This window comes from Prosopis cineraria, unplaced genomic scaffold (assembly GCF_029017545.1).
Source record: "Prosopis cineraria cultivar Desert tree isolate PC_DT_omini unplaced genomic scaffold, ASM2901754v1 PC8, whole genome shotgun sequence".
Classification (NCBI taxonomy): Eukaryota; Viridiplantae; Streptophyta; class Magnoliopsida; order Fabales; family Fabaceae; genus Prosopis; species Prosopis cineraria.
Window position 1 is genome coordinate 16,649,026 of NW_026555339.1, and position 22,979 is coordinate 16,672,004.

At 32.3% G+C, this 22,979-nt stretch overlaps 1 protein-coding gene and 1 pseudogene across 1 annotated transcript; both read left to right on the forward strand.

The window, feature by feature from the left end:
- The first annotated feature begins 5,953 nt into the window (after positions 1-5,953).
- LOC129318757 (BURP domain protein RD22-like) lies at positions 5,954-8,438 on the forward strand (annotated as a pseudogene).
- Positions 8,439-18,558: 10,120 nt separating this feature from the next.
- LOC129317387 (uncharacterized) lies at positions 18,559-21,091 on the forward strand. Its single transcript, XM_054961718.1, has 10 exons — positions 18,559-18,624; positions 18,799-19,072; positions 19,171-19,267; positions 19,350-19,477; positions 19,575-19,585; positions 19,974-20,131; positions 20,215-20,335; positions 20,427-20,600; positions 20,700-20,750; positions 20,828-21,091. The coding sequence occupies exons 1-10, from the start codon at positions 18,559-18,561 to the stop codon at positions 21,089-21,091; spliced, it is 1,344 nt and encodes a 447-aa protein (XP_054817693.1).
- The last annotated feature ends 1,888 nt before the right edge of the window (positions 21,092-22,979 follow it).

A 22,979-nucleotide genomic window follows, 5' to 3' on the forward strand; every position in this document is an offset into this window, starting at 1 on the left:
CCTTTGAGTTTGGGTGTCATGCCCCATAAATAGATGGTGACCGGCACGGATGTGAACTACTTACACATTCCGGTAAGCCCTCGAATGAATATTTATTCCATTTTACAAAAGAAAAGAAAAAATAATCAAATAACATGAGAATTGAAATAATTCCTTTAAACTCATTATTATAAGAAAGTGTCAATATTTTTGTAAAAATTTTGGCGGAACCTTCCCTGTAACTAGGATCTCCCGAAAATTCTATAACAAAATTTTTTACAGACAACAGTATAAATTAGGAGTTTAGTTCCTTCCAACCAGCAACTAATATACAAGCCAAAATAAAGTCTATCAACAATCTATGTAGAGCATCTAATCTTTTCTTTAAATAAAAAAGACATACAATTATATATTTACATTAAAAGTAACAGTACCAATCAAAAAATTTCCACTCACTGTAGCTAGTTTACCCTTCAAAGGTCAAGGGGGATCAGCGTCAGCTAACAAATCTGAGACCAAAATAAGTTTTTCAATGAATAGCATTCCCATGGTGAAATTCTTAAAAGTTAAAATCAATAAACTCTAACAATGGTGTCAACTAATTAAAATAATTTCTCAAAATTTTATAAACCTGTAAGTCATAACCATAATTGTAAAATATGAGTAAGTTGAAAACGATTTATGTTATCATGCTTAAAGAAAACAATTTATTCACATATAACATCAAAGTAGTAAAATTGCTAGCCAAAATCATGTAAATTTTGAAAACACATTAATCAACATTTAAAAATTTGAGAAGTCAACAGAACAGGTTACAAACATGAATACACAATCCATGAGGGTAAATAACCAAATGCGACTTATGCCACGAAAACAAACATGGACACCCAGTCCACGAGAGTAAATAACTAAATGCGGCTTAGGTTACAGAATCAAACGAGAGTATAAAGCCCACGAATACCAAATGTGAGAGCAAAACTCACGAAACAAACTAGCTAATGTTTAACCACAGCACTCTACAGGCTAATGAAATTGCTGTTAGCAGCAGTGTTTTGTTTATAGTCCTCTTAAAACTATGTTTCAAACATGCAAGAAAAATAATTATTGCTATAATAAAATTTTCATTCTCAATGCCAAACTTGCATGAGTTTTTTCAGATCTCAAATTTTGTGAAAACTATACTTTATAGCTATTATGCCAAACTTACAGTACTTGAGTAGTCAATACATTTCAAAACTTAACAACCATACAAGAGTGCTTTCATCAACCTTAGGAATTCACTTTTTGAGAATAAATAAATTCACATATCATAATTCATTTGTCCTTTACCAATATTCCATAATTTTTAAAATTAATGTAATTCATAAAAATAAAATGGTTCAATAAAAGTCTATGACAATAAAATAAATTAAAGGAAATACTATTCATTTACCTGTTGCAGTTTCAAATCTCCAATATATATATATATATATATATTTTCTTCAATTTCTATCAGGATCCTCTTCTTCTACATGTCCTATAAATTCATTCATAATTTCATATCTTTCATATTCATATTTCTTCTACTAGATACCCTTTCTAACACTTATAGTTATATTTTACCAAGCTAAGACTACTCTTTCCTTTCAAACTTCAGCTTCCATACATCTTATAATACCAATATCCATTCTAATCCTAAGAACCAACAAAATTTCATACACTAAAAATCAAGTTTAATTCCTCTTACAACCATTGTAACAACCATTTCATAGGCACAAATTTCAAGTTTCACACTTAAGCTCTTTCTCTTTTAAATCCATTATAACAATTATTCTAGATCAACCAACTCAATAATTCAACTTAGTTTGGATATTTTGAACCATATGTAGATCATTGTTAGGCCTCAAGATATATATATTTTCCAAGCTCCATTGAATTTCTTTCTTCTTCCATTTTTAGCACGGTAGCAAGACCACAAAAATTTATAATCTCCTTAATACCATCCCAGCACGGATTTACAAAGAGAAGGAAGAGATTGAAGCTTCTAACCTTAAATGAATCAACACGCACGGACAGAGGAAGGAGAACAATTCTGAACAGTAAAGAAGAAGGGTTGTTGCCATGAATGAAGGAGAAGAGTAACCTTACGGTAACTGAAACAAACCAAAAGGAAGAAAATCTTAGCTCACCCAGACCATTTGTACACACACGAACAACAAGATAAAAGAAAGAGGGTTTTTCATACTTGAATCAGTGACAGAGGTGGATGAAACAGCAGCAACTCATGAAAGAAATCACAGTTGAGGTGAACGGATGAGCATAACGTCAACGACTGCCCACGCGAACAATGGTGCTAGCTTCGGTTGAGGAGGAGAAGATAGTGATCAATGAGAGGTAGAGCAAAATGTTAGTCCTTCCCAGATCTCGCTCTGCTCCAGAATAGTCGAGAAAGAAGGAAGAAAGAGTTTTAAAAAAATCTAATGGAACTAAGGGTAGGTTGGTAATTTCACATAGCAAAAAAAAAAACAAAGAAAAGTTCACTCTTCTTCTAGCCTCTTTCAGACTCAAACTTGGGACCTAATACATGAAGGCTTGCTTAGCTGCCACTACACTAAGTCTCTAACTTGTCATATTTATCTCAAGAACTAAATATAAACAGACTTTAAGCAAATTAACTTATATATTTATTTATTTATTTATTTTAAATTTGTTCAGGGTTATTACATTGGGCTTGGCTCATATTTCTCCAGGCTTATTCAAGCAACCTCAAGTAATTATGATTTTCTAAAATCCCAAGCTTGGCTCTAAAACTTTTTTAATTTATTCAGGCCGGCTTGTTAGGCTTGATTCAAATATGAGCTTTAAGGTTGATTTAAAATTTTTAAATGTAAATTTGAATAATTAAATGGATACCATGGTCAAATTTTTCAAAATATTGAATGTTGAATAACAATAATTTAGATTTATTTAAAAAAAAGCACGAAGAAAAGGACAAATGCTCCTGAAAAGGTTTTCATTTATTTTTATTGCACATGGTTGAACTAAAATTGGTCTGACACAAAATGATTTTAGTGGGAACAATTTCTCGAAACTTGATCTAGTAGAAGCTACTCCCTCCGTCTCTATATATAAAAAATTTTTCAAAACTTTTTTTGATCTTTAAATTAAGAGGTTGTTCGTATTTTTAATAAATGGATCATTATTTTCCTTATTAAATTGGAAAAAGAAAAAAAAGCACTCTCATTAATTTACTTTAAAAAAAGAGATTTATTTTTATTTACAATAATTAGAGATAAAATTAGAATGTTGCTGTACTTTTAATTAGATAACTAATTTTTATTGATTTGCGTGATTCAATTAAAAACATCTTCTATAGGGATGAAAGGAGTAAGTTCTTATTTGTAGTATATTGTGAAATATTTTTAAACTTCTAGCATTTTGGGAATTTTTTCCCCCTTTTAGTACCATGGTCGATTTGCCCGCACGGTAAAAAGCTTTTTCATCCAGCAAATTTATATAAACTTCCTTCGTCCAAATATATTAAACACTAAACAAATATACATCCAAAAAACTTACTTAAAAAAGATGATGCCCAGATACAAGCATAAGCTTTTGTGTGTGACACAAATCAAAATATGACAAAGTAGGAATAAAATCCCAAAAGAGAGAATTTATAACAATTTGGTCCTTGATAAATTATTCTGAAAACCGATAAATATTGATTCAGACAATGCAACTAGAATTCTCAATTGCAAATTAAAAGTTACATTTACAATTTAAATATACTATTTACTTGAAATTTTTGAATTTGTAACTATTTAAATTGATATTTACAGGTTAGTTTTCAGAAAAATTTATTGGGAGCTAATGCCATTAATTCTCTCCCTAGTAATTATGTGTGTGTGTATATAATTTAATAAATTAACACTTACAAAATGGACGGTAAAAAAATATTTGAGTTCCAAATATGTATTTCAAAGGCGTTGTTACAAAGATTTGGTCTTGGGCTTTCGAGTACCATGCTTGAATCACTCTAATGCTCAAGATATGAGCTTCCAAATTTGGTGATTTGAATATTTTTTTTCCGTATAGGTATTATAATTATTATCATGAAATTAGCCACTTTTCTTTACTTTATTTTTTTATTCATCTAAACATATTATCTTCGCTTTTCATCTTCTCTCTTTTTCTTTCTCATCTCATTTTCTTTTCCCCAATCTTATTTTTATCTTCTAATCTAAAGAAAACACAGTAGGGGAAAAATCAATCATGCTCCAACACCTTGTTGTCGTGTAAACTATAATAGTATGAATGTATTGAAAACTGAATTGGTCATAATGAACTGGTCAAAATATTGATTTAAGGGTTAATTGAAAAAAAATTAGTTGAATGATAATCAAACTAGTTACTAACAAAGCATTTAATTAAATTAATTAAGGCACCGATCTAATCGTTTATCGACTGAACCGGCTAAGTTAACCTGGATTTCAGTAATATGATAATGACAAGTGGAGAAGAATAAGATGAATTAATTTTGCCGAGGGACTGGACAATTGTGGCCAAGTGGATGATGAATTATTATGTCTTTTCGTCTTTTATGTTCTTTAATAATTGAACTGTACGTATTGATGTGGGATTGGTTTGATTGACTTCGGTTAATTTCATTTCAATATATATTAATGGTTATAATATGTAATGTCGATTAAATAACCTTTTTAATTTTATTAAAATTTATTGTTTCGCAGGAAAATATATTTATCAACTCGATTAGACATTTAATTCACACCAATTGTAATGCATTAAGATTATATGCATCAAATTGTTGATGTACGTTGAATTTAAAGAGCAATAGAGTCTTAAATAAAATATGTTACAAACATCTGCTTGGGGATCTTGATAAAAAAAAACAAGAAACTAAGAAATGTAATCAACAATGTTTAAAAAGGTTTACAAACCATATTTCTCTAAAGATGACAGTTTTTCATACAATGGGATACAATATGGCAAATGGCTTTAATTTCAAAATTTATTCTTAATTTTTCCATGTTGTTAAACAATCATATTAAAATCAATACATACATTAAATCATACTAGTTATTAGTTATAGTTAGTAAACTCGCTTCAAATTCTGTGTAATGTACAATAAAACCTGCAGTTTCTCCCACAAAAATTTATGAAACTAGATGTCTTTGCTATACAATACAAATGGTAAATAATATGGATTAAGATCATTTTTTGTTTTTTTTAACATTTAAAGCCTACTGAAATGTGTACAGACATGATTAAAATAAAACAGAGAGAAATGTTAGTCCATTAAAACAATGAATTTTAACCTACAGCTTCTAGTAGAATGAGCCATCATTTAAGCCTGAGATCTTGAGCTCAAATTTGTGTAAATGTAAAAAAAAAAAAAAACTTTTGAGAAAATTTCACTTAATTGAACCTGACAATACTTAGATATCATCGAATTAGATGTCATAAGTGTATTGATCTGATAAACTGATGTAAAACTTTTGTGCCCAGGAGATAGCCTGTCTTTTAATTAAAAAAAATCATATAAGAAAATTAATTTTAAGATATAAGTCATCCAATATGAGCAAATGTCTTAATTGCAGAGAGATGAGCGACCAATGGGGTCGTGACCCCTTGAATTTTTTAAATTTTTTTATATTATATAAGTGTTACATATTTTTGATCCTCCCTAAAATTTATAAAAATTTATAATATATATATATTTTATTCTCAATCCTTTTATTCTTAAACCTTGGCTTCGTATTCACATGTTTCACCAAATGTTTGAAAAGTAGATACGTCTTCCAAAAAAAATTATCATTCTTTCAACTTTTACTTTTTGGATATAGTAAATAATGTGGCCACTCATAATTGATGTCAGATTTCCAAATCATATGCATACAGGGTCAAAATCTGGGTCCCATATCTCACAAGCAAAACAGTATCTTTGGGTTTTCCCATCTTTATCTGATTCCCCCGATCACAGCTCCTCATCACTTCCATAGGCTCATTATTATTTGCAGTTTTGAGCACAAAGTTTCTCCAATAATGAAGCTTTCACTCCTTCCCATCGTTGCATTTCTCACGGTGAGCTTTTATTTCCATTCTCTTTCTCTCTCTCTCTCTCTCTCTCTCTCTCTCTCTCTCACACACTCTCACACATTATTTTTCATTATAGAAAATAACTTTGTGACCGACAGAATTGGTCGCCGGATTCACTACGATAAACATGAAATTTCGTCACAGAAAACTTGCAACCACGAAATTCACAATGGACTAATCCTTGCTAAGTCACAAACAGAATCCGTCCCAAAATTTCATCTTAAACTTCCTGTTTTTCTTTGTTAGTGCTCATTCTTCTCTCTTTTATTCGGTAAGTGAAGAGCTATTGTGGTTTGCGTAGGGTTTTGAAAATGAGGGCTGGCTTGGCTTTTAAAGGTTCAAGCTCATAAGCCCTCATATTCTAAATTAATCAGATTTTCAAGCTTGAGTTTGATTGACGGCTTAGTTCTAGGCTTAAAAGCTTGCATAATTATATTTTTAATATTTAATTATTTTAATATACAATTTAACAAATTGTATCAGTTTCATATTTTAATTCAAAAATTAAAATAAACCAAAAAATTTCAACCATGTTATTTTACAATGTTAACAATTTCAATGAAACATTTTTTAATAATTTCAAAGGGTTGGAAATGAGAAAAAATATAGAGACTAATTAAGGACTATCCTTGAGCTTGCTTTTAAAGGGCTTATACGGACTGAGCTTAAAAACATTTTTACACAAAAATTCTCTATTTTTCAAGTCTTCCTTAAAAATAAATAGAGCATAAATGGGTAGTTCGAAGGCCCGACCCTCATTGACCGTTGTTGATGTGTGTATATATATTATATATGAAATCACAGGTTGCTCATGCTGCCATGCCTCCTGAACTATATTGGAAGTCCATGCTTCCCACTACTCCCATGCCCAAATCTGTCACAAATGTCCTCCACCCACATGGTTAGTAATAGTATTGTAGGGCTCATGGGTTTATCTCTTCCATGAAGTTCATCAAAATTCACAAGATTTTTCTAAGTGCTTCTAATTTGTTACAATGGCAATCCATCAGGTGGCCCCACCACCACCACCCACTCGAAGTATGATAATTATGCCTCGTCAGCTCCATTTCAAGAGTATGCTGGAGGAGTATTCATTATCTATGATAAGTCTGAGACCCAACTCCAAGACAATCCCTATGCATCTCTCATATTCTTTGAAAAAGACTTGAAGCCTGGTCATGTAATTAAGAATTTGCTCTTCACCAGGACCTCTAACCAAGCCTCCTTTTTCCTCGCCAAGTCGTCAAATCCATTCCCTTCTCTTCTAGCAAGGTATAGTGTTGATATATATATATATATATATATATTATACACTCCTTTTGTTTTCAAATATTGGAGAATTTAAATCAACTCATACCGTTTAAAAATAGTTAATCATAATAATTATGTCTAAAATTAAAATGTTTGGACTAAAATGCCCTTTTAATTAATGTTTACCTTTTTCTTTTAATTTTATGAAGGATAATTTGGAAAACATATAATTAATACCTTTCAAAATGTTTATTTTTACTTATAATGAAAAACAAAGAAATATAGGGTAGTTTCTCTCATATTTGAAAACGGAGGATGTATATGAAAAAAAAAGAAATATAGGGTAGTTTTGTTTATAATAAAAATAAAAAAGATATAGGGTAGTTTCTCTTATAGTTGAAGATGATGTGTCTGTATGTGTAGCAATTTATGTGTTCATGTTTATGATTCATTTCTAGCAGATGGATGAAATATTGAGAAAGTTTTCTGTGAAACCTGGGTCAAGAGACGCTGTGATGATGAAGAATACAATCAAGGAATGTGAAGAGCCAGGGATTAAAGGAGAGGAGAAGTATTGTGCGACGTCGTTGGAATCTATGGTTGATTTTATCACTTCCAAACTTGGGAGACGCGTGGAAGCTTTGTCTACAGAAGTGGGGAAGGAAACAAAGACGCAAGGATACACAATAATGCAAGGAGTGAAGAAGGTGGGAGAGGAAAAAATAGTGGTATGCCACAAGCTCAGTTATGTGCATGCTGTGTTTTACTGTCACAAAATAGAGACAACAAGAGCCTATACGGTGCCGTTACAAGGAACTGATGGGAGCATAGTGAACGCAATGGCTATATGTCACACAGAGACATCAGAATGGAATCCAAAACATTTGGTCTTCCAAGTACTAAAAGTGAAGCCAGGGAGTGCCCCTGTGTGTCACTTCCTTACTCAAGAAACTGTTATGTGGGTTCCCAAACAAGCGTAAGATCAATTTTGATGTTGTGCTTTATTGCATACAAGGACACCTAAATAAAAGCAAGGCTCGTCAATTTTGGCAATTCTATGATAATGGAAATAGTGTGGTTGAAGTTGGGGATCTATGCAAAACCAAATTGTTAAATTCATTGGTTAGATTATATTGGGGAACCAGCAAAATATCGCTGATTCGAAATTGTGATTAAATCGGCAAACATTGGCAAAAACAAAAAAAGAACAAAAAATATTGTTGACGATCGTTTTACGAACTAGAGTTATTTTAATAATTTCATTGTAACTTTTTAGGAAGTCATTAGGTGGTGTGAGTCTAAAGTTATATAAATAGTTGATGTATCTTCAAGCACCTTATGGGAAATATTGAAATATGATGCCGTACTTCGTCTTTTCTGAATTCTTATTTACTTTCCTCTTCTCTGTTTTATGAGGTTCCTTCCTTATCAAGAATCTCTCTATATCATTATCATACATTTGAGCTCAGAATTAAAAACATGGGTTGTGCATGTAGTAGGATGTCTTGAGTCCCTTTCTGTTCATATGGCTTAATGAACAGGTTCAAGAGTTGTACTTTTCTTTTCTTTTCTTTTCTTTTTTGCGTGGTTATTTGATCCCTTTTTGAATTGTTTCCCCGCACTGTAATTTGTTTCCCCTTCCTCTTTTATTGTGAATTACTCTCTCCAAACCATAATAATAAAAAGGTTAGTTAAGATGTTGATTTCTTAAAATTTTTACATCTTTCCAATCATGCCCTTGAGAGTAATAAATATAACATTTAACTTATTCAAAATATCCTCATTAATTATTCAATAAAATAAGGGTGTAATTGAAAAAATATATATATACCACCTATCCATCAATGTCCTATACTTTAGATTAAATAAAATTTTTAAAAATGATTTATATTGTAGTTTTAAGAGAGTAATTAACTTTTAAATATACTGAAGCAGATAATTTTTGCTGTCCTCTTGTACATCTTTATCCTAACCATCAGAGAATATCAGACTTAATTGGGGCCCAAGCATGCTAAAGACCATTTTATGAACTTTCTGTTTACCCTTTCACAAGGTTTATTAATCTCCTTTGGGCTACTGGTTCAGATTGGCCCAATTTTTTCCCTTCACTTTTATCTTTATATCCATTGTGGTTTCGTAAGATCTCCTTTAACATGCCCCATGGATTCTCTAATAGGCCTTGCTCTCTGCTTTTTATTATTTTTTTTTTTAAGTTGAAGGCCCTTTATCTTAGATTTGTTTCCTGGGTCCCTATATCATTCTGGGTTAGTGGCCATTTTCTTGACCATGCTTAATTACAATATCTCGCACAATACTTGAAGACCCCTTAATGCTCGTCATAGTCAACTTGTTAACATCAAGCTGTGATGTCTGAAGAGAATCCTCATTTATCACAATTGCCATTAGTTTTTTTTTTTTAAAAATATCCGTCTAATTAAGTTTAATATGAGCTCATGTTGGTTATCACAATTGCCATTAGTTTATTGCTTATGAGTCAAAACAATGAAGGTTGATTTTATTCATGTACTAACTGTGTACCTTGGGAATGTTGTTATTATTTACAAGTTTATGAATAATTTAAATTTCTAAAGAAATCTTGATTTGGTTTTTTCCTTGAGTGTAATGAGTGGCCCTAACATGTAAGAAATTAATGTATTAAACAAATAATAAATGTAATAATATTTTTATGCGTACGTTGATATTAATTATTAATTATATTTGTATGAATAACTTAAAAGTGCTAAGCAGTTTTAATTTGGTAGTCTATTGATATACTTGGGGAATGCAAATATTTTTTAGAAGTGTTGAATAATTTAAATGTCAAAATGAATTGTAGCTTGGTTTTTTCTTTCGATATAATGAGTGGTCCTAACATGTACGATATAAATAAATTAATCAAGTAATCATTGTAATAATAATTATATTCATCTATTAATATACTATGATGAATGTAATTATTATTTATATTAGTATGGATAACTTACATGTGGTAAATTGGTTACTTCATTGCGACTAATTTTTACACCTAACATGTACGATATTAATGAATTATCAAGTTATAAATATATTACACTAATAAATATTTACAAGAGGTTAATGATGTGTAGATACATGTGAATATTTACATGAGTAAATATCTGTGACTATTAAGATCTATGATCAAAATTTTAACTACGTGAATATAAGGAGTTTTAATGATTAGCACACAGGTTTTTTAAAAGTACTATGAATGTGAAGGACTCACAAATGGCTCTCAAGTTTGTTTTAGCAACATGAATATTATGGACTCACAATGGCGTCATATTTCACCAATGTTAAGTTGCTTGATAATCAATCCACATAGATTGATGAAACTTTCATATTTTGTTTCATATTTATAGCTTTATACATTGCAAAAGTCATTATATGTTTATTGTTTTTATTTGGCAAAATAAGTTTATGTATAAGGTTAAATTATTTTTATTTGTTATTAAGCAACTTTTAAAATGACCTTTCTAAAGAAGGTAATTAATCTATAAGGTTATATACGCATGTTTATATTTATTGCATGTGTTGTTTGCATACCATGACCATTTTGTGCTTCCCTGGTATTGAAATTTTTTTAGAAGTTAAATTCCATAATTGAGTTATGTTATGGTCACATAGACAGAATTTAGGTTACGTGCTTAGGTGTAAATTTATCTCTTCCTTAATATTAACAATATATCATATTTATTATAAACGCTATACGTGAAGCATTACAATGTTTTACCCATTGCTGATGTATTAATAAATGCCATACACTGAAGGGTGAAAGCTTGGGTCTGTCACCTTTTCTATATATGTCTTTATATTTATTCTATGTTAGTGTGTTATTACCTTTTTGTCTTTAGCATTGTACTGTGTTTTTTTTTTGTCGCATATAAATTCCCATAAAAAAGTTACATTCAGGTCAACTATATAGAATTTAGGTTACTCTCCTCAGGTGTTAATTTGTCTCTTCCTTGATATTAGCAATATATAATATTTGTTTTTTCATGTGATCTGAATGAAGTCTGAATGAATTTTGTCTTTATCTGTTTTCCCGTCTGTAAGCTAATCTGTTGTTCTATCGTAACAACTTCCTCATCAATAACTCCTCGCTTTATGGCCCTTATATCGAGGTTTGGTATTTTTTTCACTGTAAATGATACTGATAGGTAGGCTCTACTTATTCTTTTGTACACCTGCTCATGTTGACCTTGTCATTGAAAAGTTAACGTGTGTACTTATATTCATAATATGTCTTCCAAATTAAAGAGGCACTCCCTGTAAAAAGTACATCACTCTGCCCCTTGCATATAGAAGAAAACATACGTGATTTTATTTTAAAGTACTTTCTATCATCTTTATTTTATGGACATATGTCATTTATTTTCTATGAACGACCATTCATCATAAAAAATAGAGAGCTATTGTTTAGGGGTTTTACACCTTTGATGATGTTTTTTCTTCTTTATTAAATCACGTATGTTAATTTCTTGATGAGTGTCACTTGGTACTACTTAACTCCGCCTATGTTTATAGCCGGTCCCAAGCCCGGGTAAAGGAGGAGGGTTGTGTTAGGCCATCAACAGCCAATGTAAAAATTTGTTGAATCTATCATGAACATGGACAATAGACGTTATAATGTTAATGCTAGGTCGTTGCCCGTAAGTAACGCGCTGCATGGCTCGAGTACAGTGATAAGTGAGTTAGAGCCGCTGCATCGGCGCCCGGATGTAGTGTTAAATGAGCAAGGGCTACCGCGTCATTCTGGACGCACGCGGCTAAAGAAGTTAGTCCATAAGAGCAAAATTAGATTTGGTACTTGGAATGTTGGGACATTAAATTGTAAATCTGTAGAGGTTGTAGGGGTTATGATTCAAAGGAAAATCAATATCCTTTGCTTGCAAGAAACAAAATGGCGTGGAGAAGAAGCTAAGGATATTCAAGGTTTCAAACTTTGGTATACAGGAAAAGTAAGTGCACGCAATGGAGTAGGCATCATTATAGATAAGGAGTGGAAGAAGAACGTTGTAGAAGTTAGCAGAATTGGAGACAGAATTATTTCTTTAAAAATGATAATTGGACGTGAGACTGTTAATATTGTTAGCGCTTATGCGCCGCAAGTCGGGATAGAAGCCAGTCTTAAGGAATTATTTTGGGAGGATCTGGAGGGGTTGATTCGACACATACCACAGAGTGAAAAGATTTTTATTGGAGGAGACTTTAATGGGCATGTCGGGAGGGAAGCTGGTCAGTATGCGAGGGTGCATGGTGGTTTTGGTTTTGGAGAGCTAAACAATGAAGGGCAAACTCTTCTTGATTTCTCATTGGCGTATGATTTTAAGATTGCCAACACTTGTTTCAAGAAGAGAGATGAGCATCTCATCACCTACAAAAGTGGAGCCTCAAGGTCGCAGATTGATTTTCTTTTGGTTAGGAACACAGATAGAAAACTTTGTAAAAATTGTAAGGTGATCCCTGGAGATGCTGTAACGACACAACATAGGGTCCTAGTCCTTGATGTGTGTATTATGAGTAAAATCCAAAAACGTCGACAAGTAGTAACACCAAGGATTAGGTGGTGGCAATTAAAAGGTGAGAAGCAAGATATTTTCAAGCGAAATCTTTTGGATAAAGGAATTTGGGATTCTCAGGGAAGTGCTAACATCATATGGGAGGATATGGCTAAAAAGATACGGGAGGTTGCAAAAGTAGTTTTGGGAGAATCGAAAGGTCCTGGTCCGAGAGATAAGGAGTCTTGGTGGTGGAATAATAGTGTACAGGACAAAATCAAGTATAAGAAGAACTGTTTTAAAGCCATACATTTGTGTAACAATGAGGAAAATTGGGAGAGGTACCGTATGGCTAAGAAGGAAACTAAGAGAGCTGTGGGTGAAGCTCGTTCTAAAGCTTTTGAAGAATTTTATAAGAACCTTGAGACGAAGGAAGGAGAGCAAAATATTTATAAGATTGCCAAGAGTAGGGAAAGAAAATCAAGAGATCTAGAACAGGTAAGGTGTATTAAGGATGAAGAGGGAAGAATTTTAGTTACAGATGATGAAATTAAAAATAGATGGGAGACTTATTTTTCTAAACTTTTCAATGATGGAGAGGATTCATCTAGTAACTTGGAGGATTTAGTAACTGGTGAAGGAGAACAAAATTTGTCATTCTATCGAAAAATACGTGATAAGGAGGTAAAGGAAGCTCTTAAGAAAATGGCAAATGGTAGAGCTAACGGACCTGATTGTATATCTATCGAAGCGTGGAAATGTTTAGGTGAAGAAGGGGTGAGATGGTTAACTAAGTTATTTAATGTGATTTTACGGTCCAAGAAAATGCCTGATGAGTGGAGGAGAAGTACATTAATTCCTATTTATAAAAATAAAGGAGATATTCAGAATTGTACTAACTATAGAGGGATTAAACTCATGAGCCACACAATGAAATTGTGGGAGAAAGTAATTGAGCACAGGTTGAGATTGGAGACAAGTATTTCTGAGAATCAATTTGGTTTTATGCCAGGTAGATCAACTACAGAGGCGATTTATCTACTAAGGGGATTAATGGAAAAGTATCGTTGTAAAAATAAAGATCTACACATGGTTTTTATTGATTTGGAAAAAGCTTATGACCGTATACCAAGAGAAGTGCTTTGGAAAGCGTTGGAAAAAAAGGGAGTACGGATTGCTTATATTAAAGCCATACAAGATATGTATGAGGGGGTAAAAACTAGTATAAGAACGCCTAGTGGTCAAACAAAGGATTTTCCTATAAAGATTGGGCTACATCAGGGATCATCTCTGAGTCCTTATTTGTTCAACTTGATTTTAAATGTTTTGACGGAACATATTCAAGAGGAAATCCCGAAATGTATGCTCTTCGCGGATGATATAGTTCTTATAGCAGAGACAAGAGAAGAGGTTAATTGCAAACTTGAGTTATGGAGGAGGACATTGGAGTCGAAAGGTTTTCGTCTGAGTAGAAGTAAGACGGAATATTTATATTGTAAATTTGATAAAGGACTATTCGAAAATAATTTGGAAGTGAAATTGGGAGATCAAATTATACCTCAAGTGGAAAAGTTTAGATATTTGGGAGCCATTATCCAAAATGATGGCGAAATCAGTGGAGATATTTCACATAGAATTCAAGCTGGGTGGTTTAATTGGAGAAAAGCTAAAGGAGTTATTTGTGACCGTAAGGTGCCTAATAAACTTAAAGGAAAGTTTTATCGTACTGCTATCAGACCGGCAATGTTATATAGTAGTGAATGTGGGCTCTAACGGGACAGCAAGAGCATAAAGTTGGAGTAGCAGAGATGAGAATGTTACGATGGATGTGCGGACATACACGTAAAGATAAAATTCGAAATGAGCACATACGTGAAAAAGTGAGGGTGGCACCTATTGAGGAAAAAATGGTAGAAAATCGGTTGAGATGGTTTGGGCATGTACAAAGAAGACCAAGGGAGGCACCAGTGAGAAGAGTGGAACATATAACTTTGAGTCCGATTAAGAGAGGTAGAGGAAGGCCTAAGAGAACACTCTTGGAAGTTGTTGAACGTGATCTCTTAATTAATAATATTTCTAAAAGCTTAATAAATGATAGAGCACAATGGCGTCTTGCAATCCATGTAGCCGACCCCACCTAGTGGGATAAAGGCTTGTTGTTGTTGTTGTTGTTGTTGTTGTTGTCACTTGGTACTACTTGTGGAAAATACTAATGTTATGCATTCACCTCCCTATTACACCTGGTAATGAATATAGAAAATAAACTTCTTAATTAAGATTTCCTAATGCTCATAACATTGTAAGGGGAATGAATGATAGGAAAATACTAAGCTTAAACTAAAGGCCTCACTATTTCTATTCATTGTCTAGACAGAAACCAAGGTTCTCTCCAATCTCAGAACTAGATGGGAGGGGGACATCAGTTTCGTTGTCTTCCAAGTCAATGCTGGATTTTGATGTGTCTAAGTTTACTGGGAAACTCAAGAAGTGGCCAAGAATTAAATGGATGTGTTCCCCATGGTTGTTGTTTGATACGACGTTATAAGGTGATAGAGCAATCTTCATGAATGTGCATGAACAAAGGTTGTATATTGTCAGTTGCTGACATGTAATTGATGGCATTCTCGTAATGAAGTTAGAAGTGAAAGGTCTAAGCTCTTCCAAACATACACCAGTTGGTAAAAAGTAGCCATACTCTGCTTCTTCCCAATTTGCATTGATGAGTCCAAAACTTCGCATGATACCATAGAACACTCTGAAGCAAAAGTATGAGCTACTATACCATTCATTACTTCCAGGGTGGATGCTTTTATCTTCGTAGAGCATCATGCATAGCTCATACCTGTGTTCTTCCATGCCTTGAGTTGTTCTGATGCTAACATGGTTATCTTCAATGATGAGCAGTGGTCCACATGATATCTCAATATTGGCCACACGTCTTCTTCTCCATCTTCTCATTAGAGTAAATATGTCAGATTCATTGAAGAAGTTGTAGCCTTCCATTAGTTGATGCAGAGCACCCACTAATCCTGAAATAAATTTTTATTAGTAAGCAGGTAACTTTTCTTGAATCATACGCCTAAGATGATTCCATTTCCCTATCATGTGGCCACACATATATCTTTATAAGTTAAAAAAATTATTAAAATATTGTATTCTACTACGTACATGACTGTTAGATGAGGACAATAATTTCCATATAACGAGGATCCTAGAAGGAAGTCATTTTGAAATAACTATCTTTTAAACATCTGTCTCAGAAAATTTATTCATTTTGTTTTTATTATCTCCATACATTGGTCTGTCTATTCATCTGCAACGTCTTTCAAATATGGTCAACGTTTCCAATTTCATATGAGTATTTTAACGTCATATATAGTCAACTATACATTATTTTTATGTAAACCTTGGGATTATCATTAAGCCTAATAATAGGACTTCCTAACTCTGTCTCAATTGTCTCCTCATCTTTTTAGCTGGAAAAGAATAAAAAGCACATTCATCTATGATCTGTTACAGGATTTGACATCTATCTGCCTAGAATGAATATATTAATGAAATAATGAGCTTCTGCTATCTTCATTTTCTATGCCTATGTTGTATGCCGAATAAGTTCTATTTAATAGTGCCTCATTGAGGTTGTGTTTGCATAGATATATTAGAAATTCAGTAAATCATATCAAAAATAATAAATCCTTAAGTGAATTGTTTGTCACCCAGATATTATAACTTGATCCAAATGTAAAATATATTCCACTCATATTAGTTTTTGCAATGCTTATTTCTATTATTACCATTTTAGATTTCAACAACTATTAGTATTATCACCTGCAAGCATTTACTTTATTTCACGTTTATCAATGAAACCTATTTATTTGCTATATTAAATATATTATGTTGTCTCAATCATTTCCCAAGTTATTTTGTATGCATACAGATTACTCAGTTCAGCAGGATAGCAAATGATATTGACATAGGTCGTATATAACATCAGAATTATCATAACTTCATGAATAAAACAGCAGAGGATTTTTTCTGCCATGGTCTTACTTTAATCAAGTAACCATGACAAGTTGTGTAAAAGCCTGCTAATCATTCAACCATTACCAGTTATTTGTTCCTATTCACTTAAATTTGTTTGCACGTTGTTTGATGTTTATGCTTACAATAGTGCCTGATAATATTTTCTATGCATCTCTGACTTAATTATCGCCTTACCATTTTAGTTCTTAAGAGATATAATTATGATCATGCAAAAGATGTAACTATGCTGTAAGTTTATCAGTCAAACCCATTTGTTGACTATACTGATTATATTATACTGACACTAAAATTGGACTCTGTTGATTTTGGATGCATTTAGTATACGATCTTACTTAAATTATGTATCTGCAAGAGATTATGAAAATGCCTGGTCAAGAGGTAAGCAAGTGAATAGATCACAGTTATCATTTTAGGCAAAATTATCATAACTTCAACAAATAAGCACAAGATATTTTCTGCTACAATCTTACTTGAATCATGTATAGATCAGAGGGTATGAAAAAGCATGGTAATTGTATGAGTCATCTGTTCCTGCATACTTAAAATGATTTTCTTTCTGTTGTAGAAAATATGCTAACAGTACATCATGTTGACCCTATATAAGCATATTTTCCTTAGTTCTCCCCTTACAGTTTCGTTTCTTCAGAAAATGGTCATGCTGCTATCAAGGATGTACCTTTATCGCACGTTTATCAATCAAACCTGTTAATCTGATATATTTATTATATTGTGAAGAATCTGTATTGCAACTCTGTTTATTTTCTATTCATACCATGCATCCAGGTCAATACGTAATAAAGTTAAAAATCACAGGTAGCCAATTACAATAAAGTTTCATAACTTCTCAATGATACAGCAGCAGATATTTTCTGCAGGGATCTTTCTTAAATAAAGTAACCATGATCATTCTTGAAAAAGCATGGAAATTTCAAGTATCTATCTCTGGGTTCATTGTCCCCTTACTATTTCATTGATTTGGGGATATGGGTTTGTTCACTTCAGAGGTGTATCTAAGTGGCATGAGAAACGATCAGGCCTTTTTATATGATATATTGATTATTGTATGCTGTCACTGAGCTTCTGCTCTTTTGATATAATATTCTAAATAATAAACCGTGATAAATTATACCAACAAGAAATATCTTCCTAAATGAATGATTCTTTAATAAATGGAGTAACTATTGTCAAATAGCCTTTTAATGCAGTATTACAATAAATTTATTAACTTAAGAAGTTATCCTATAAGTACATTCTCCTATTATCTGCATAAGAGATGAAATCACTTCTTGGAGTATTAAGGAATTTGCTGGAAGGTTCTTAGAAATATTAAGGGGTTTAGTAAACGTATCATAGTCAGGTACTATGACGATATAGGAAAACTTACACAAGTATGTAACTAACCTTAAAATTGATAATCCACACACACCACACATACACACACACACTTTTCACTATTTTTAAACATACAAAGTAAATCTTGAGGAACATAATTTTTTTTGTTTTTTTATTACATGGTGAGGGATTGCTGACATTGTCATTTTAATATTTTTCCCACAAGATGATACTACAGTAAATTGTTATAAATAGGTCTTCATTTGCAAGATTCATTGCCAAGCAACAGTCCTAAACTTGAGGCTTCTTACTGCTTACTTTACCATCTCTTCCTTCAATCATGTCTCCGCTCAAGTGTTCTATGATCAAAGACTTGCATGATGGGACAGATCACTGGGCTATTACTGTTAGAGTTTTCAGAAAATTTAATGTCTATCATAGGACTCATCCCCATGATTTGTTTTGTGTCACAATGATTCTTCTTGATTAGGAGGTTTTTACATTTTACTTTCTGATCTTTTATGCTTGCTGATTATGCAGATTCATGGAATAGTGGTAGTCTAACTTTGTCATTTTACAGGGAAATACAATTCAAGCATCTGTGATGAACAAGTCATTATTCAATCAATACCGTCAAAACCCTATTGAAGGACAGGTGTGCTTTGTTAAAACTTTTCTGGTGTCTGCTAACTCTAACCAATATAGGCCAACCAACCATCCTTTCAAGATCACATTCTCACAACAGACATATGTGAGGGATCATGTTGCTGATTTACCACATTATGCTTACAAGTTCTTTCCAATCAGTGAGATCATTCAACGATCAGAAAATGAACCATTAGAGCATCTTACTGGTATTGCTATAGAAACACTTCATCACTGTTAAGTCATCTTATTCCATTCATATAAGGTTGTTAAAGGTCTGATTATTTATTGCTTTTATAATCTCCAGATGTCATTAGTTTTGTCTCAGCTATTGGACCTCTTGAAGAATATCGTATTGTTAATGAAACCAAGCATAAGTGGAAGATAAGCATTGTAGACAATCAGTTGAGTAGAAATTTAGACACATCATTGTACCTTATTTTGTAGCAAAACTATTTCATGAAAATACTCATCTATTTGTTTCAGAGGCAATGCTGTGGACTGTATTCTGTACGATGAATGTGCCACTAATGCATATCAGAGTCATCTTGAGAATCCTCAAATCCCTACTGTTGCCTTGTTAAATCTTTGCAGGATTGGCTTCTCTGAGGAAGGTACACTTCTAACATAGGCAAATTTATTTTATTTCATACGTACTGTTTTAATAGATTAGTAAACTAAATGCATTCATTTGGTTACATTCTATTTAAGGGAAAGCACAGGTCTGTAGTTCTTTCCATGCCACAAGGGTTCTGTTTAACCCTAATATTAATGAAACAAAGGATCTCATTGAAAGGTTGTATATATTTCTCAAATATGGAAATAAAGTTATTTCAAAATAATCATCGTCACTGCCATTTCAGTTTTAAATGTTTGCCCTTGTCTGTTTCTATATAAACAGTTCCAAAGGCATGGAGTCTCCAATTCTGTCAATAATAAGTCAGCCTCCTTAGAATCAAACTACCCAAGCTTCCGCTAATACTCTTCTGCGTTCCCATGAATTGATTAAGATATCTGAGATTCAAGAACAATCAGTAGTAAGATACCTTGGTATAAGTCATCTTTTAATCTCATGCCAGTTTATAATATTGTTGTTATTAATAATCACAGGATTCAAGCTTCTTAATCATGGCTGAAATTATAAAGCTAGAGACACGCCATGGCTGGACTTATGAGGGTTGTGGTAGATGTGCAACCAAGCCAAGACTAGAAAATGGAAAACAAATGTGCACTTCTTGTAAGAAGCAGCCTGATTCTATTGAGTCCAAGTAACACTATACCATTATTGTACCATTACTGGGTATTTATATCTAAATGCATGTCCATTAATTTCAATCTGTTCTCTCATTAGGTTAAAGGTGCATTACATTGCTGCTGATGATTCTGGGAAGGTGTCCTTGGTCTTTTGGGATAAGCTTGCATATCAGTTGCTGCAAAAGAATGCTCCTGAGTTAAAATTGGAACTTCTACATGTAAATAACATCTGACAATAAATATTATGATAAAAAAGCAAATTAATTTTTTTCTTTAAATATGATTATCTCTTCTATTCACTATAAATAGGAGGAGCGAGCATATGATTTCCCAGACATACTTGATGACATTGTTGGTAAGAAGCTACTGATGAAGCTGAAACTTAACCAATATAACAAGGATTACCCTAATTCTTCAATCAGCGTGATTCAATATTATGAGTGTCAAGACTTGATGGAAGAATTCAACGGAGCTGCTGCTATTGTACATCTCTAAATACTTATTTGAAAGATAAATATGTCAATTTTAATTTCATGGCAAAACATATTTATGTGAAATTTCTTTCTTGCTTTTAATGTTTAGGATCCAGATGGTGCTTCCCCATCTGCAGGCATTGATCACACTAATTTGAAGGTGAAATCATCTAAACTTTATTATGTATTTGCACCTTATATTATATGTTCCTTAATTCCTAATCATTTTTCCTTTAGGAGCCAATAAATGTTGAGGTTGCCAATGATAAGCATGAAGACCATGTTCCAACTTCTCAGGCCTTAGACATAAACTCAGAGACTCAACACCTTGATGACATGCCAATAACTCAAATCATTCCATTGGGTACATCTAGGGGGAAGAGGAAGAATGCTGGTAAAAAGAGTGATTGCTATGTTTATAAGGTGAAGAATGCAAGTGAAGGTTCATCCAACGGCTCTATTGTGAAGCCAATGAAGACTATCAAGCAAGAGAAAAATTAGGTTGTCTTTAATTAGTTCTTCCTTTAGGTGTAGTTGGTATCATCCCTTTATGCTTTGTGCGTTCCAGTTACTTTGTAGGACTTTATTCCAGTTGTTTTTAGATTTTTAGATGTTTGTACTGGGTAAGCATCTAAAGAGATTTAAATGCTTGGTGGTTTGCTTCCTTATGTACTCCGATTTCAGTTATTAAAGTTTTAATTTTACTTATATTATAATATTTGTTTCTTCTACTTTATCAACAATTAGTTCACAACATTCTAGAATGATATAGAAACTAAGTACAATTAATAATTTCAAATAGAGACATGTTTTAAGCACTACTTGAGGTAAGTAAAAAAATCTTATTAATGTTGTTAAAATAGGACATTTAGACATCTTAGTCTTAATACTGTTGATAATTAAATAAAATTATGATCAGTGAAACAAGGTTTTTTGTTATATTTGTTATAAATTGATTTCCATAATTCAAGTATAATTCAAACAATGAATACAACACGGTTAACTAAAACTAGGTTTTGAGCATCAAATTATTTCATAAAATAAATAAAATTGGCATTAAACAAACAACTTGGTGAAGTTAACTACTCCAGACAATAACTATTCATGAAATGGTGTTTTATTAAATGCGTATTTGTTATGTCAATAAGCACACATGTTTATATAGCATAAATAAGTGTATAACTATCATGTCACAGTCAATCTCACCGCACTTTAAGATTTTATAAATTAATTTATTTCCTTTAAATTCCTCACATATTTAAAAATGATGTGGACTGAGGCAATAAAAAAGATCTGAACATATGTATATAAATACAAAAAACACCAATAGCCATCACAATCAATCTGAGTATATTGCCTTGGGTAAAGACAACGAAAGCTACATATCAATGATACAAAAAATAAATAAATAAAACCTTGCGCGTAATATATTGACGAGAAGACATCATAACAGATAAAAGACAGACTTCTTAGCAGATTGATATTTCTTATCATCAAAACTTCTTGAAGACTCTAAATCTAGAACATATCTGTATTCTTATCATATTTCATCCTTAGCCTCAATACTCAATCAAAATGACGAGGCCAAAAAAGCGCAAGAACTATTCAATGTCTCTTGATGTCATGGAAGACCGAACAAACATTCCATTCAATACTTACAGGTTTGTATGTCCATTGATTTGAGGTTTCAGTTTTAATTGTATAACATTTTTTTTTACTTGGTGTATGACATGTTAGATGCAGAAAATCAACTGCATACTCAACCTTATGAAGTTTTACAAAGCAGAGAAACAAGATTGGCAATCAACTGTGTAAGAAAGAGCACTCTACAAGACTTCTCAAGAATATCCTCTAACCTGAACGAAAGGTTTGATGAAGCAATTTATACAGGTACTGATTTTTATTTTAATGACTTTAAAAAATTGCACCTACCTTAAAGTAATAGTGCCTGATTGTATATATGATTATACAGAAAAAACATCAACCAAAATCACAAGTCGTAGAAGTTCTAGATTATCCTTTTTTGAAAATCTGGGTGCAAACGCAGAAAATACACCTCCATCCAGTTCTTCTCAAGGTAGAAATATTATTCATGTTGTATTGTTCTTTTTTATGGAGACCATGAATTTTCTTTTATATATTTAATATAAAGTTACTTATCAATCTCTATTATGTATAAGGAATGAGATTTAAGAGAGTAAGGAAAACAACAAGCTTGAAAGGAAAACGAACTATCGACCTGACAAGCAAAGTATGTAATGGAGCAAATATTACACCCAGTGTTTCTATGCTAGATACTGAAGGTAGACAAACAAATACTGTTTTATTTTATTAAACCTCAATGTAGAGTTAGATGTTAATAATTTTAAATTAACTCCATTCCAAAGGT